Source organism: Chlorocebus sabaeus, chromosome 9 (genome assembly GCF_047675955.1).
Source record: "Chlorocebus sabaeus isolate Y175 chromosome 9, mChlSab1.0.hap1, whole genome shotgun sequence".
NCBI lineage: Eukaryota > Metazoa > Chordata > Mammalia > Primates > Cercopithecidae > Chlorocebus > Chlorocebus sabaeus.
In genome coordinates, this window is record NC_132912.1 from 36,478,160 (window position 1) to 36,496,073 (window position 17,914).

General features: G+C 34.7%; 1 protein-coding gene across 26 annotated transcripts in view; it reads right to left on the reverse strand.

The window, feature by feature from the left end:
• Positions 1 to 17,914, reverse strand: part of ZEB1 (zinc finger E-box binding homeobox 1) — a 194,213-nt gene that overhangs the window by 23,510 nt on the left and 152,789 nt on the right. For 14 of the 26 annotated variants that reach the window (XM_073018867.1, XM_073018866.1, XM_008002698.3 and 11 more), the window contains 2 exons: positions 10,143 to 10,205; positions 3,250 to 3,411 (listed from right to left, as the gene is read on the reverse strand). Coding sequence is in view for 6 of the 26 variants with exons in the window: in XM_008002698.3 (XP_008000889.1) it covers positions 3,250 to 3,411; positions 10,143 to 10,205 (225 nt within the window). In the remaining 20 variants the exon portion in view is untranslated. The remainder of the gene's footprint in view (positions 1 to 3,249; positions 3,412 to 10,142; positions 10,206 to 17,914) is intronic. The other 12 variants (XM_073018869.1, XM_008002699.3, XM_037986484.1 and 9 more) reach the window with 2 other exon arrangements.

The following is a 17,914-nucleotide window of genomic DNA, read 5'->3' on the forward strand; positions in this document are numbered from 1 at the left end:
ACTAGCTAGACTAGAAAAGAACAGAGAAGATGCAAATAAAAAATGAAAAAGACGACTTACAAATGAAACCACAGAAATACAAAAGAGACAATTATGAACAACTATACATGAAAGAACTGAAAAACCTAGAGGATATGGATATTCTGGACACAGACAGCCTACCAAGATTAAATTTGAAAGAAACAGAAAACCTGAACAGACCAATAATGAGTAATGAGATTGAATCCATAATGAGTATCTCCCAACAAAGTGAAGTCCAGGACTGGAGGGGTTCACTGCTGAATTCTACCAAACCATCAAACAAGAACTAACACTAGTTCTCCTCAAACTATTCCAAAAAATTGAAGAGGAGGGAATTCCCCCTAATTCATTCTGTAAGTCCAGCACTATCTTGATACCAAAACCAGAGAAAGATGAAACAAAAAAGGAAAACTATCCAGGTTAATATCCCTGATGACAATAGACACAAAATCCTCAACTAAATATTCACGAACTAAATCTAACAGCACGTCAAAAAGATAATGCAATATGATCAAGTGGGATTTATCCCATGGATGCAAAGATGGTTCACCTCCATATACTAAAGGCCATATATGACAGAACCACAGCTAACTTCATACTGCATGGAACAAGCTGACAGACTTCCCTCTAAGAAGTGTAATCAGAAAAGGATTTCCATTCCTTCACCACTCCTACTCAATACAGTATTGAAAGTCTTAGCCAGAGCAATTGGGCAAGAGAAAGAAATAAAAGGCATCCAATTTGGAAAAGATGTCTAACAGTCTCTCTTTGCAGACTGTATGATCTAATATCTAGAAAAACCTAAAGACATGACCAAAAACCTCTGCAATCTGCTAAATAAATTGAAAGCTGCAGGATACAAAAATCAACATAAAAAATCTGCAGTGTTTCCGTACACCAATAATGAACTAGACGAGAAATAAATCAAGAAGACCATCTCATTTATAGTAGCTACAAAAAAGTAAAATACTTAGGGATAAATTTACCCAAGGAGGTGAAAGACCTCTTCAAGGAAAACTACAAAATATTGATGAAAGAAACTGAAGAAGACACAAGTAAATGGAAAGATCAGAATTAATTAAAATTCTGATCTCATGGATCAGAATTAATTAAAATGATCATATTGCCCAGAGCAATCTACAGATTCAATCCAATCCCTATCAAAATATCTATGTCATTTGTCACAGAAGTAGAAAAAACAAACCTAAAATTTTTATGTAACCACAAAAGAACAATATAGCCAAAGCAATCCTGAGCAGAAAGAACAAAGCTGGAGACATTGCACTACCTGACATCAAAATATAATACAAGGTACAGTAACCAAAACAGCATGGCATTAGTATAAAACAGATACACAGACCAGTGGAAGAGAATAGAGAACCCAGAATGAAATCCACATTATTAACAGCCATTTGATTTCGACAAAGGCACCAAAAACTTACACTGGGAAAAGGACATACTCTCCAATAAATGGTGCTGGGAAAACTGATTATTAACATGTGAAGAATGAAACTGGACTCCCATCTCCACCACATACAAAAATCAACTCAAGACCAATGAAAGACTTAAACATAAGACACAACACCATAAAACTACTAGAAGAAAACACACAGAAAACACTCAGGACATTGGGGTAGGCAAAGATTTTATTGCTAAGACCTCCAAAGCAAGGCAACAAAAACATTTGACAAATGGGACTATATTAAACTAAAAAGCTTTTGCACAGCAAAGGAAACAACAGAGTGAATATCTGCAAACTACTCATCTGACAAGGGACTAATATGAAGAATATATAAACTACTCAACAGATTAAGAAAACTCAAATAATCCTATTGAAAAGCAGGCAAAGGACATGAATAAACATTTCTCAAAAGAAGACATACAAATGGCCACAGATATATGAAAAAATGCTCACCATCACTAATCATTAGAGAAATGCAAATCAAAACCACAATAATATATCATTTCATCCCAGTTAGAATTGCTATTAAAGACAAAAACTAATGAATGCCAGTGAAGATGTGGAGAAAAGGGAACTCTTATATATTATTGGTGGGAATGAAAATTAGGACAGTCATTGTGAAAACAGTATGGAGATTTCACAAAAAAACTAAAAATAGAACTATTATATGATCCAGCAATTCTGCTACTGGATATTTATCCAAGGGAAGTCAGTATATCAAAGAGATGCCTGGATCTCCATGCTTATTACAGTGCTATTCACAACAGCAAAGATATGGAATCAACCTCAGTGTCCATCAATGGATGAAGAAAATATGGCATATATGCACAATTTAATACTATTTGGTTATAAAAAGGAATAAATATGTAAACAAATGTTGTGGATATGACAGAATACTTCAAATGCTTTATTAGCATTGAATTAGATTACACTAAATATCTGAAAGTAATGAATAACAAAATCAACTAATTCTATAATTCAAACTGTTTACTAATTCAGAATGGTAGTTCCTCAATTTTTAGATTGTACTGTGTGGACTTGACGAACTTTAAAAGGTTTAACCTTTATTAGAACCACATAATGGATCATTTCTTCAGATTTCATTGTTTCCTTTCAGTGAGGCTTTTTGAAAGCCTTTAGTCACTAAAAATTTTACATAAATACATATATATTTTTAAATTTTGTATTTCCCTTTCATTTCTTTGATAACCTACTTTCTTCTGGTGAACAATAACATAGTCTTTTCCTCCAAAACTGTAACACAGCCTATTTCTTCTCAGGAGAGTCTGAACACATTTTTATTGTATTTTCCACACTCTGTACACTGACTATTCATATCCGAGTGGAATAAGGCAGATTCAGAAAAACCACTGTCTCCAAATTAGTATGTTCTTGTACAAAGCAGGCAACCATATTTTTATTTGCTACAAGAAGAGTGAGAAAGAATCAAAGGGCAGTAAGGGTTATTCTATTTCTCGCTTCTACTGCCTACTGCCATGTAAGTAAATGGAATTTGATGTCCAGATACTGTTCTAAGCATTTCATATGCAGTGGCATTACTACCACAATACATGAGCAGCTAATAATTTATTACTGTGTGGTCACCATAGTGTTCCATTAATGAAACAGACTGCTCTCTATAGGCATCTGTAATAAAGTCTGGTCCTCAAGAATGTTCCCAATAGTAGAGCAAGTTCCATAGTAGAATGGTAGAAACAACAATCCTTTAAACAGGGAAAGAAACACAGTTGTTAAGATCCATTTACCATTTTCATCATGACCACTGGCTTCTGGTGTACCCTGCCTCTGGTCCTCTTCAGGTGCCTCAGGAAAAATGACAGCAGTGTCTTGTTGTTGCAGAAACTCTTCAACATTAGGATCATGGTTTTGCTCATTTTCTGCATCTGACTCGCATTCATCATCTTTTACTAAAAAAAAAAAGCATACTTTTAACAAAGCAATCTCACCACTAAGTTATTACAAAGGTTTTCTAAATAAGAAATTATTTATGTTGAGAGAACATGTGATTGTTCTTGAATCTGCAGAAAATATTTCTTGAAAATTAAAAATGAATTCCACTCATTTTGTAATCTACTAAGATAGCTCTTTGCTTTACAAGTTTAAAGTGTTATAAATGTGTGAAATTCTCACAGTATCCCTTTTAAATGTTAAAGTCATACTTCTATTGCATGTTACTAATAAAACACAGAGAAGGCAATATAGTTGACTGAATTATTTCCCAATTAATGATAAAGCAAGAAAAAAACTTTAGTTCTCAAAGGTCACCTTCTTAGCAACCTATCATATCACAATATTTATTTCAAGTTGGACAATAGACAGCCCCTTATCTGTGGCTTCATTTTCCATGATTTCAGTCACCTGTGATCAGCTGCAATCTGAAATCAGGTGAACACAGTACAAGAATAATAATCTGAGAGAGAGCGAGGGAGACTACATTCATATACCTTTTATTACAGCATATTGTTATAACCATATTTTATTATTAGTTTTTGTTGCAATCTCTGTATAAAATTTATAAATTAAACTTTATCATAGGTATGTATGTATAGGAAACAGTATAGTGTATGTAAGTATTTATTTCAGACACTTGATGGGGGGTCTTGGAATTTATCCCCCATAGATAATGGTAGGGGGGGGACTGTACTTTAAATCTGAATCATTCTCATATAAACCATTCTGACATTCAGTTCAGTTATACGATTTCTTAGAACATAGTTTTTAATAATTACCTATAGTTAGAAGGATTTCTAATAAGCATCAAAGGGTATCAAATCTATGAAAACTGTTTCTTAGCTAAACTAGTATTCATATAAAACAAGGCTATTCTTTCTCTATTTCTGCCTCAGTAAATGTTTAACTGTGGGATTAAGGCAGAGGCAATTTTTCTTGAATTAGAAAGGCTTATGCTTTGAGAAGGTAGCCCCAAGTGCTGCCAAGTTTCTAAAGCAGTATTGCTGTACTACGGTTTTCCTCCATTTCCTCCACTGGCTCCAGAGGAGGGCCTCTACTCCATGCTGGTAACTGCAATGCCTTAGTATGGCTCCCAAATGCCGCAGGGATGACTTCTTTATAGACTCTGACTGAACTGTCAGGTCTAAATTTGTAAAACAGCACTTCCCAGCAGGCTGACATTTGGCCAAATTAAAATGGGGATGTATGGGCATCTGTTTGTTTGATGGTTATTAAAACAATCTTGCTAAATCTCCTGCACCGTAGTGGTAACTGAACTCATCAGGGTGACTGCTGTTTAAAACCTGAGAACCAATGACAGTAACAAATGGTGACTGTAATTTTTTTCCCTACTTCTCAATAGCTATCAATTATTTAACATTTGCTACATACCAAGAACTGCATTATTTAGTTCATGTCAGTAGTTACCAAACTGGGATTACTGGATCCAGAGGTAAGTGAAGACTTTTAAAAGGTAAGCTGAACTGTTGGTTTTAAAGGAATCAACTCCCAGATCCTCAAATTCCATGTAAACTCTTTTCTAGCATCCTTGAAAGTTCTTCTCCCTGCTCTCCCTTTTTCACAGTATCCCTTGTTCTTTCTTAAAAGAAAAAAAGAGAAAAGGCATATTCCTCTATCCATCCATGACATGATTATGGTACACTGCTTGGAGTGTCAAGTCCTCCTGGGTGCCAAAGGAGTAAAGTTCAAAATACTGATTAGGGAAAGCCTTCTTTACTGACAAATACAGGCAACATAGAATCACTATAGGTTTTCTGGTCTTCCCTGTTTACATGAATTTCTATTAGGCATAAAGCACAACTGAAATGGGGGTATACTGGTCCTGGTTGGGACGCCGAAATTAACTATATAATATGACCAGAGGGAGTGAGGGTAATCTTCCCTTAATGACCCTAACTATTATTTAAAAATTCATTGCTCTTCAGGAGACCGATAAGAGCAAAGCAAATAATATTCTCAAACATCATTCCTAGGATTTGTCATTAGGTAGAACAATAAGCAGTTCTGAAGAGCTAAAGCAGAACAAATCAGTGGCATTCTTTTCAAAGCAACTTCAATTTTTTAAATTTAAACTAGATAAAAGTCATAAATGAAATTAACATATTATGTGATTTCTTACAGATTCCATGTTGAGTTGCTAAGAGTTAAAATTATTTTTATCAAATTATATAAAATATTTATTTCAATTAAGCAATCTCCATCTTATATTTTCTACATCCTAATAAAAACTATAAGTGTGCTAGCTGTTGGAATGAGTTTTTAAATAGTATACACTTTTCAGAACTGCATGATCTGTATTTTATATATGAATTTTGCTACTTCAATAAATTCTAGCTTTCCTATACATTGATTAGGTTTAAAGGTACACAGTTGGAGATGAAGATTTTTTTTAACATAGAAATTAGATTAGATCTATATAATCTTAATCTTGACTTTACTACTTAGTATTAGTATAAGATGTATTTACTTATACATTATGTTTTCTTCATTACTGATAATTTCTTTTTTTCTTTTTTGAGACTGAGTTTCACTCTTGTCGCCCAGGCTGGAGTGAAATGGCGCAATCTTGGCTCACTGCAACCTCCACCTCCTTGGTCCAAGCAATTTTCCTGCCTCAGCCTCCCAAGTAGCTGGGATTACAAGCGTGCACCACCACATCTGGCTAATTTTTGTATTTTAAATATATCCTTCATACACTTCCTTATTGATGAGATTTTATAAAATTCCTCAAAATATGTATTGTCACACTGAGTTCAAAAAATGAAAAAATGCTTTTTTTCCTGACTGAAAGTAAGTCTGAATTGTCTGGCTGGTGTGATGTTGATAACTGGTTTTGCTGGGTAGATTATTGGAAATTTTCCAGAAATTGGGTGAACTAATAAGGTATTGCTCAAAATACAGTTCATATAATAAAAGTGTTTTTCATGAAAAATATACTGGTAAAAGATACTTAAATTAACCATATTTCAGTTTCCTAAATCATTTCTGAATACATTAAACAAAGTGACTGTGAGAAAAAAAATTTTTAAAGCCCAAAACAGATATCATTAGTCCTTTGATAAATAACTATTGGTAAAGTCTTTCTGGTATATGTCCCAGAAAATGAGGGAATAGATGATTGTAATGACTGGGAAATAAATCTTTTTGCAAATTAGATGGCTTTAAATTTTGGTTTTCAACAAAATTGAAGAAATAGTTAATCAAAGTATAAGCTGACAGGACATTAAAATATTTTCATTGACAAATAACTTTTGACATTATGTCTGAAGACATATAAAAACTGAGCAATTCAGTTATAACAAAATTTTATTTCATCTTTTAATTTGAGAATAAAGGTACCTCAATGCTAAAAAAATAGAAACCAAATGATGAACACTTTTCCTTCTAGAAATAATATTAAGCTATTACAATTACTATTTATGAAGTAATTTTAAAAATTAGCTCCTTTAATCTCATTTCTAGTAACGTTTTTCTTTAATAATTAAAATTTAAAATATACTTATGTTGTGATCAACTATGAACTACTAACAATTAAATGATAAATCCCTGAATTTTCTAAAAAACTAAGATCCTTGTGGTCCCTGGAAATTAAAAAGAAATTTTAATTTATACACATATTTTTCTTGTAAAGAAATACGACAGTTGATCAAAAATACCTTCAAACAGGAAATATATGTTGGCATAAAATTCTATAGTGTATATAGATAGAATGGAAATATGAGCTCAAAAAGTAAACATTATGACCTAACATTTCTTACTCTTAAAGAACATTTTCATATTTTTTAAAAAACGATAATAGGTATTAATATACTACGGGTTTCATATGTAATAGTGATGTTAAAATGTCAATGTTTTACTATGCCAGAAATTAAATTGTAACTACTGACATTTAAAATGAAAAATTTTATATGTCCATTAAGAAATTTGTGAGGCAGTATATAATCAGTTTACATCCTATAAAATTTATATACAGTACCTCTTAGGTTGTTGTAAGAATTAAACTAATTAATACATTAATGTACTTATTAGGAGGGTACCTGGTATGTAGTAAGTACTATGGAATTGTTAGCTATTTACACCTTAAAGAAGTCTTGCAAAGTGAACATAATTTTGCAATTAAAATTTTTCTCAATAAAAAAATTAGGGTCAGTAAAAGTTTTCTGAGATCACAGAGAGAAAATGTATTACTGTTAGAGCAGACAAGTTGGTATTAGGTGTCAGGTATAAAATCTGAGCTCTTTCTATTAAACTACACTCTATCTCCATGAACCCACATTTACCAGGCTCAATTTCAAACTGAGACCAGAATTTCTGCAGCTTTTTAAAATTTAAAGTGTTGGGAAATGCACATCTTGAAAAGGTCAATTATAAATGTCCTGGTCTTTAGATGATAAACGTATACATTTAAATATTAGGGAGCAAATATACAGAGCATAAAAGGGTAATTGGGTTTTCTTTAAATATGACAAAACTCAAAATTGACAATCAAAGTATAGAATTAAATGACTATATACGTGTATTTGAGAGAGCAAATATTTAATATAAACACTAAATATTTTTAAATCAATCAATCAATCAATTTTTCCATCCTGAATAAAGTGTCCTCAGGCTTCCTCTTATCTTTATCCTCCATGTTTGAAACTTTCTAAAATTATCAACTATATAAACAAAAAAAGGGATGCTCAGAAGGAACAAAGGATGTTTTAAATGAATTTCTTACTCTGAATACTAACTTCAGACTATAGTTCCTTAACTTCATGAGCTGCAAAATGAAGTCTGCTATAACAAAGATGCGACAACGTTCTGAACTAATGATGGCGACCGCTGTACAATGTTTTTACTCATTTTGTCAGCATATTATTCCCTAGAAGTCAAGAAAGTAACAAAAACAAAGGCATGATGTAATTTTACAGTTTAACTGCTCAAAAGTCTCAAAAGTTAAATTTCCTTTTAAAGCTACACTCACTGGAGCTTTAATGGAAGTTTGCTTACTCCTAACTCCCCATGTTCCAGGTGAATAATGCAGCAGGGATCATCATTGTGTACATGGGGGAGATTTTACATTCCAGCAGCAACTTTCGTTAAACACAAAATTTGAGAAGGTTACTCTGCCTTTCAGATGCAATTTTTTTTGAGGAAATTTACATACTATTCAGTACTTCAAACTGAAAGAATTTATTTATTTTTATAGTGAAGAACAGCCTGACAGATAAAATACTGTAAACCTGTATCTTTTTGGATAGCATTTTACCTAGAAGGGGAAGTAGTCTTCTGTAACTCTGGTAATATAAGTCATCAAAGTTTAACAACACTAGGTAAAAGTAAATAGTGTACTCTTATGTTTATTAACATTACTGTATTACTACTAACAAATGTCCGGCTTAAATATTTTACATATTCTATAGTTTAGCATTGCAAATATATGATAACAAGCATATCTGAAAACATTATTCATGCAAGTTACACAGAACCAAGTTAGGGGCAAAACATAAAATCGTAGGCTATAGGCACCACAAACTATCACATACTCCATTATTATTTAATTAACCTGGAATTCACTTTTAATAACAGCACAAAGATTTACTGTTTTACAGAAATGACTGACAAGTATAGGAGTGCTATTGTTTATATTATGAATAAAAATCTAATCTTGACACTTTTAGGCCATGAACCGTACCTCATCTTACCTAATGAAAGATAAAATTTGTAAGCCTTTATGGAATATTCCTAAAATGCACAGCAAAGTAAAAAACAAATCTATAGATGATAACTCACAGAAGAGAAGGAAAAAGAAAATGTAATGTAAACTATATGACAGAAATATCTAATTTATGGTTGAATATACAAAGTACAATTATACTACGTTTAAGTATAATATTGTGAGGAAATGTTTTAATAATCTGGAATTCATTTTTGAAGTTTACATTTTAACAGTTCTGGCTCTTTTACGGAACACAATAAAAAGTGACTGGTATTATTACACATAAGATCTGATTTAATTTTTCCACTTACTCTTTTGTTTCTTAAATCTGATCTGAATCCATTACAGAGGAATAACCTTAAGTCTCAGGGAGTATGTACTTTTTAGTCACCTAAAAGCAAATTTCCTTGTTTACGATAATTCAACTTCATTTTACCCTTTTTCAATCACAGAAAATTTAAGAAACATTTTTGATTCTCGTTTGCCGCGACATGTTCACTCAACTCATTAATATTCATGATTCTCATCTGATTTATAGATAATCCATATTTGCTTTTTCTATTTTCTTCTGCTTTTTGTCTTGTGGGCAATTCAAAGCAGACCCAGGTAACTAATAATGAAACTCAAAAGTTAGATCTGCATTTCTCTAACTTTGGTCAAAAACTTGACAGAAGTTCAAATCATCTTTCAAACACTTATTTTTTGGATTATCTGTAGGTTATACTTGTCATTCTTATAGAACAGAAAAATCTGCTACGTAATATGAATCTGTAAGTTACTCTGTATTTAAGGAATATTTACTTCTTTTTATGTAGTGCATCACACGCCTAAGTATTTAAACATTTAAGGAAGGTAAGATAAAAGAGAAGGAAACGGACTAAATTCAGGACTCACAAATGCGAAATCAGTGACACAAAAGACCTTCTTTTAAAGGCTATGGTATGAAAGTAAGCTGCAGCAGAGTACCTGTACATCCTGCTTCATCTGCCTGAGCTTCAGGCCCCAGGATTTCTTGCCCTTCCTTTCCTGCTGAAATCAAAGAAGAAGAAATTAAAATAGATCTATAGTGTTCCTAATACATGAATGTTCCTAATACATGATCTATAGTGTTCCTAATACATGAAATAGATCTATAGTGTTCCTAATAAATGAAAGACACATGTTTAAAGTTTTGGATATCCCAATTACTCTGATCTGATCATTACACATTGTATACATGTATCAAAATATCACATGTACTCCCCAAAAATATACAGCTATTATATATCAATAAAAAATTAAAAAAATAAATCCAGGTATCACAAACATTTTAACTTTCCAAAATCTGAAAAGGAAACTTTCAGTACAGATTATATTTAATTTGAATTTTTTCCTTTTATGAATATGGTAATGTGTCCTTGAAAAGTAAAGCTGTTTAAATAAATTAAGTAGACAGTCTTATCACAAAAATAGAGAAGTAAAAGCAGTACAGATTTAGATATTCTGGAATTATACATATTTTAGGATTATAAGCAAATTGGAATTTTAGTATTATTTTGGTAAAAGAGCTCTACCTATAGATGGTAGAATTATATATTTTTATTTCTTCTCTAAAGCACAAATTCTATGTTCTAGGCACTGTGCTAGTAACTTACTTCTTTTAAGCTTTGTAACAACATATTTTATAAGTTAAAAAACTTGAGGCTTGGAGAAGTTAAATAACTTGCCCATAGACACACAACTATTAGGTGGTAGAAATCAAATACAAATGCAGGTCTGATTGACTTCAAAGCCCACTTTCCATCACACTCTTGCTCATTTAACTAGGGTACCAGAAAACTAGAAAGAAGACTGGACCAAACGTTGCTGTGCCCAAAGTAAACACCTAAGGCATTATGCTTTTTCTTTCACTTTATTCATTATTCTACTACATATGTTGATATGTAGTAATCAACAATATAGTGCTACTAACAAATATTTTTAGATATCTGTCATCTTCCCTTGCTACTTCTACATTTATAGTGGGCTATCTGTAGCATTTCATACAGCATAGGTTCAGAATAAACATTTTGTATGATAAACAAATGCATACTTTCTGAACAAGATGTTTTATATTTTCAGGTACATTTTATTTATTATAATAGTGTATTAAGAACACGTGCATATATGAAAGGCATGAAGAAGTTAAAAACTGTTCTTTTTCTAACTAGTAGCAGAGTATATGTCATAATTATGATCAGAATACTTATACGGTCACACCAAAATAGTGTAGTTATCTGCACCCTAATCAAATTGCACTGAATATGTCCGTCAAAAGTCTTGATTTAAATTTCTTTTAGGTTTGGTTGTTAAATTGAGAAATAGAGCACTAATCAAGTAAAATCTTTGCATCACATTATAGCATGTATTTCCTTTAAGTGCCTTGGGTTATCAGGTGGATTTATTCAGCAGATTTTCTTTACTCATTAACTTTCATACTAGTACTTAAAGATGATCATATAGGAAAAACAGTCAAAATATGCACAAACCTCTTTAGATCAATGTAAAAAACACTGTTTTAAGTAGATAATGATGAGATTAACTTCTGCTGAAGTCTCATTTTATACTTTCCATCAGCAAAATGACAGTTTAAAGATTCTTGGTAAAGTGCTTACAAAGCTGTAGGATAAACATTAATGTTTGCTAAGTGTCTGCAAACCTCTAGCACCCCCTTTTTCTCCCTTCAATGTGTCTCCTTAAACTAAAATAATAAACAGTATGCCAACTGGGTAATTATATGATGGTAATATAGTTATTGATTATTGTATACTTATGTTCCTTATTCTTCTAAAATGAAAATCAAAACAGCCAGAGTTACTACCTGATAAGATGGAATATGACATTGATATTAAAGGTTAAAATGACATTTTTAGACATTGCTAATTTTTCTACTTATAACTATTTTAGGAACTGCAATTTGATTAATTTATTTGTTTCTTCATTTCTTCATCCACCTTGGGATAAATTCTAGGCTCTTTTTTTAAAAAAATTATTAATTTATTATATTATTATTATTATTATTATAATACTTTGAGTTCTAGGGTACATGTGCATAACGTGCAGGTTTGTTACATATGTATACTTGTGCCATGTTGGTGTGCTGCACCCATCAAGTCGTCAGCACCCATCAACTCATCATTTACATCAGGTATAACTCCCAATGCAATCCTCCCCCCTCCCCATGATAGGCTCCGGTGTGTGATGTTCCCCTTCCCGAGTCCAAGTGATCTCATTGTTCAGTTCCCACCTATGAGTGAGAACATGCGGTGTTTGGTTTTCTGTTCTTGCGATAGTTTGCTAAGAATGATGGTTTCCAGCTGCATCCATGTCCCTACAAAGGACACAAACTCATCCTTTTTTATGGCTGCATAGTATTCCATGGTGTATATGTGCCACATTTTCTTAATCCAGTCTGTCACTGATGGACATTTGGGTTGATTCCAAGTCTTTGCTATTGTGAATAGTGCCGCAATAAACATACGTGTGCATGTGTCTTTATAGCAGCATGATTTATAATCCTTTGGGTATATACCCAGTAATGGGATGGCTGGGTCATATGGCACATCTAGTTCTAGATCCTTGAGGAATCGCCATACTGTTTTCCATAATGGTTGAACTAGTTTACAATCCCACCAACAGTGTAAAAGTGTTCCTATTTCTCCACATCCTCTCCAGCACCTGCTGTTTCCTGACTTTTTAATGATCGCCATTCTAACTGGTGTGAGATGGTATCTCATTGTGGTTTTGATTTGCATTTCTCTGATGGCCAGTGATGATGAGCATTTTTTCATGTGTCTCTTGGCTGTATGAATGTCTTCTTTTGAGAAATGTCTGTTCATATCCTTTGCCCACTTTTTGATGGGGTTGTTTTTTTCTTGTAAATTTGTTTGAGTTCTTTGTAGGTTCTGGATATTAGCCCTTTGTCAGATGAGTAGATTGCAAAAATTTTCTCCCATTCTGTAGGTTGCCTGTTCACTCTGATGGTAGTTTCTTTTGCTGTGCAGAATTTCTTTAGTTTAATGAGATCCCATTTGTCAATTTTGGCTTTTGTTGCCATTGCTTTTGGTGTTTTAGACATGAAGTCTTTGCCCATGCCTATGTCCTGAATGGTACTACCTAGGTTTTCCTCTAGGACTTTTATGGTATTAGGTCTAACATTTAAGTCTCTAATCCATCTTGAATTAATTTTTGTATAAGGAGTAAGGAAAGGATCCAGTTTCAGCTTTCTACTTATAGCTAGCCAATTTTCCCAGCACCATTTATTAAATAAGGAATCCTTTCCCCATTTCTTGTTTCTCTCAGGTTTGTCAAAGATCAGATGGCTGTAGATGTGTGGTATTATTTCAGAGGACTCTGTTCTGTTCTATTGGTCTATATCTCTGTTTTGGTACCAGTACCATGCTGTTTTGGTTACTGTAGCCTCGTAGTATAGTTTGAAGTCAGGTAGCGTGATGCCTCCAGCTTTGTTCTTTTGACTTAGGATTGTCTTGGAGATGCGGGCTCTTTTTTGGTTCCATATGAACTTTAAAGCAGTTTTTTCCAATTCTGTGAAGAAACTCATTGGTAGCTTGATGGGGATGGCATTGAATCTATAAATGACCTTGGGCAGTATGGCCATTTTCACGATATTGATTCTTCCTATCCATGAGCATGGTATGTTCTTCCATTGGTTTGTGTCCTCTTTTATTTCACTGAGCAGTGGTTTGTAGTTCTCCTTGAAGAGGTCCTTTACATCCCTTGTAAGTTGGATTCCTAGGTATTTTATTCTCTTTGAAGCAATTGTGAATGGAAGTTCATTCATGATTTGGCTCTCTGTTTGTCTGTTACTGGTGTATAAGAATGCTTGTGATTTTTGCACATTTATTTTGTATCCTGAGACTTTGCTGAAGTTGCTTATCAGCTTAAGGAGATTTTGGGCTGAGACAATGGGGTTTTCTAAATATACAATCATGTCATCTGCAAAGAGGGACAATTTGACTTCTTCTTTTCCTAACTGAATCCCCTTGATTTCTTTCTCTTGCCTGATTGCCCTAGCCAGAACTTCCAACACTATGTTGAATAGGAGTGGTGAGAGAGGGCATCCCTGTCTTGTGCCAGTTTTCAAAGGGAATGCTTCCAGTTTTTGCCCATTCAGTATGATATTGGCTGTGGGTTTGTCATAAATAGCTCTTATTATTTTGAGGTATGTTCCATCAATACCAAATTTATTGAGCGTTTTTAGCATGAAGGGCTGTTGAATTTTGTCAAAAGCCTTTTCTGCATCTATTGAGATAATCATGTGGTTCTTGTCTTTGGTTCTGTTTGCGAATGTTGAACCAGCCTTGCATCCCAGGGATGAAGCCCACTTGATCATGGTGGATAAGCTTTTTGATGTGTTGCTGAATCCGGTTTGCCAGTATTTTATTGAGGATTTTTGCATCGATGTTCATCAGGGATATTAGCCTAAAATTCTCTTTTTTTGTTGTGTCTCTGCCAGGCTTTGGTATCAGGATGATGTTGGCCTCATAAAATGAGTTAGGGAGGATTCCCTCTTTTTCTATTGTTTGGAATAGTTTCAGAAGGAATGGTACCAGCTCCTCCTTGTACCTCTGGTAGAATTCGGCTGTGAATCCATCTGGTCCTGGACTTTTTTTCATTGGTAGGCTATTAATTATTGCCTCAATTTCAGAGCCTGCTATTGGTCTATTCAGGGATTCAACTTTTTCCTGGTTTAGTCTTGGAAGAGTATAAGTGTCCAGGAAATTATCCATTTCTTCTAGATTTTCCAGTTTATTTGCACAGAGGTGTTTATAGTATTCTCTGATGGTAGTTTGTATTTCTGTGGGGTCGGTGGTGATATCCCCTTTATCATTTTTTATTGCGTCAATTTCATTCTATTTTCTTTTCTTCTTTATTAGTCTTGCTAGCGGTCTGTCAATTTTGTTGATCTTTTCAAAAAACCAACTCCTGGATTCATTGATTTTTTTGGAGGGTTTTTTGTGTTTCTATCTCCTTCAGTTCTGCTCTGATCTTAGTTATTTCTTGCCTTCTGCTAGCTTTCAAATGTGTTTGCTCTTGCTTCTCTAGTTCTTTTAACTGCGATGTTAGAGTGTCAATTTTAGATCTTTCCTGCTTTCTCTTGTGGGCATTTAGTGCTGTAAATTTCCCTCTACACACTGCTTTAAATGTGTCCCAGAGATTCTGGTATGTTGTATCTTTGTTCTCATTGGTTTCAAAGAACATCTTTATTTCTGCCTTCATTTCGTTATGTACCCAGTAGTCATTCAGGAGCAGGTTGTTCAGTTTCCATGTAGTTGAGCGGTTTTGATTGAGTTTCTTAGTCCTGAGTTCTAGTTTGATTGCACTGTGGTCTGAGAGACAGTTTGTTATAATTTCTGTTCTTGTACATTTGCTGAGGAGTTCTTTACTTCCAATTAGGTGGTCAATTTTGGAGTAAGTGCGATGTGGTGCTGAGAAGAATGTATATTCTGTTGATTTGGAGTGGAGAGTTCTATAGATGTCTATTAGGTCTGCTTGCTGCAGAGATGAGTTCAATTCCTGGATATCCTTGTTAACTTTCTGTCTCGTTGATCTGTCTAATGTTGACAGTGGAGTGTTGAAGTCTCCCATGATTATTGTATGGGAGTCTAAGTCTCTTTGTAAGTCTCTAAGGACTTGCTTTATGAATCTGGGTGCTCCTGTATTGGGTGCATATATATTTAGGATAGTTAGCTCTTCCTGTTGAATTGATCCCTTTGCCATTATGTAATGGCCGTCTTTGTCTCTTTTGATCTTTGATGGTTTAAAGTCTGTTTTATCAGAGACTAGTATTGCAACCACTGCTTTTTTTTGTTCTCCATTTGCTTGGTAAATCTTCCTCCATCCCTTTATTTTGAGCCTATGTATGTCTCTGCATGTGAGATGGGTCTCCTGAATACAGCAGACTGATGGGTCTTGACTCCTTATCCAGTTTGCCAGTCTGTGTCTTTTAATTGGAGCATTTAGCCCATTTACATTTAAGGTTAATATTGTTATGTGTGAACTTGATCCTGCCATTACAATATTAACTGGTTATTTTGCTCGTTAGTTGATGCAGTTTCTTCCTAGCCTTGATGGTCTTTACATTTTGGCATGTTTTTGCAATGGCTGGTCCCGGTTGTTCCTTTCCATGTTTAGTGCTTCCTTCAGGGTCTCTTGTAAGGCAGGCCTAGTGGTGACAAAATCTCTAAGCATTTGCTTATCTGTAAAGGATTTTATTTCTCCTTCACTTATGAAACTTAGTTTGGCTGGATATGAAATTCTGGGTTTAAAATTCTTTTCTTTAAGAATGTTGAATATTGGCCCCCACTCTCTTCTGGCTTGTAGAGTTTCTGCCCAGAGATCTGCTGTTAGTCTGATGGGCTTCCCTTTGTGGGTAACCCGACCTTTCTCTCTGGCTGCCCTTAAGATTTTTTCCTTCATTTCAACTTTGGTGAATCTGGCAATTATGTGTCTTGGAGTTGCTCTTCTCGAGGAGTATCTTTGTGGCGTTCTCTGTATTTCCTGGATTTGAATGTTGGCCTGCCCTACTAGGTTGGGGAAGTTCTCCTGGATGATATCCTGAAGAGTGTTTTCCAACTTGGTTCCATTTTCCCCCTCACTTTCAGGCACCCCAATCAGACGTAGATTTGGTCTTTTTACATAATCCCATACTTCTTGCAGGCTTTGTTCATTTCTTTTTCTTCTTTTTTCTTTTGGTTTCTCTTCTCGCTTCATTTCATTCATTTGATCCTCAATTGCTGATACTCTCTCTTCCAGTTGATCGAGTCGGTTACTGAAGCTTGTGCATTTGTCACATATTTCTCGTGTCATGGTTTTCATCTCTTTCATTTTGTTTATGACCTTCTCTGCATTAATTACTCTAGCCATCAATACTTCCACTTTTTTTTCAAGATTTTTAGTTTCTTTGCACTGGGTATGTAATTCCTCCTTTAGCTCTGAGAAGTTTGATGGACTGAAGCTTTCTTCTCTCATCTCGTCAAAGTCATTCTCCGTCCAGCTTTGATCCGTTGCTGGCGATGAGTTGCGCTCCTTTGCCTGGGAAGATGTGCTCTTATTTTTTGAATTTCCAGCTTTTCTGCCCTGCTTTTTCCCCATCTTTGTGGTTTTATCTGCCTCTGGTCTTTGATGATGGTGACGTACTGATGGGGTTTTGGTGTAGGTGTCCTTCCTGTTTGATAGTTTTCGTTCTAACAGTCAGGACCCTCAGCTGTAGGTCTGTTGGAGATTGCCTGAGGTCCACTCCAGACCCTGTTTGCCTGGGTATCAGCAGCAGAAGCTGCAGAAGATAGAATATTGCTGAAGAGCGAGTGTACCTGTCTGATTCTTGCTTTGGAAGCTTCCTCTCAGGGGTGTACTCCACCCTGTGAGGTGTGGGGTGTCAGACTGCCCCTAGTGGGAGATGTCTCCCAGTTAGGCTACTCAGGGGTCAGGGACCCACTTGAGCAGGCAGTCTGTTCCTTCTCAGATCTCAACCTCCGTGTTGGGAGATCCACTGCTCTCTTCAAAGCTGTCAGACAGAGTCGTTTGCGTCTGCAGAGGTTTCTGCTGCGTTTGTTATTGTTTACTATGCCCTGTCCCCAGAGGTGGAGTCTACAGAGACAGGCAGGTTTCCTTGAGCTGCTGTGAGCTCCACCCAGTTCGAGCTTCCCAGCGGCTTTGTTTACCTACTTAAGCCTCAGCAATGGTGGGCGCCCCTCCCC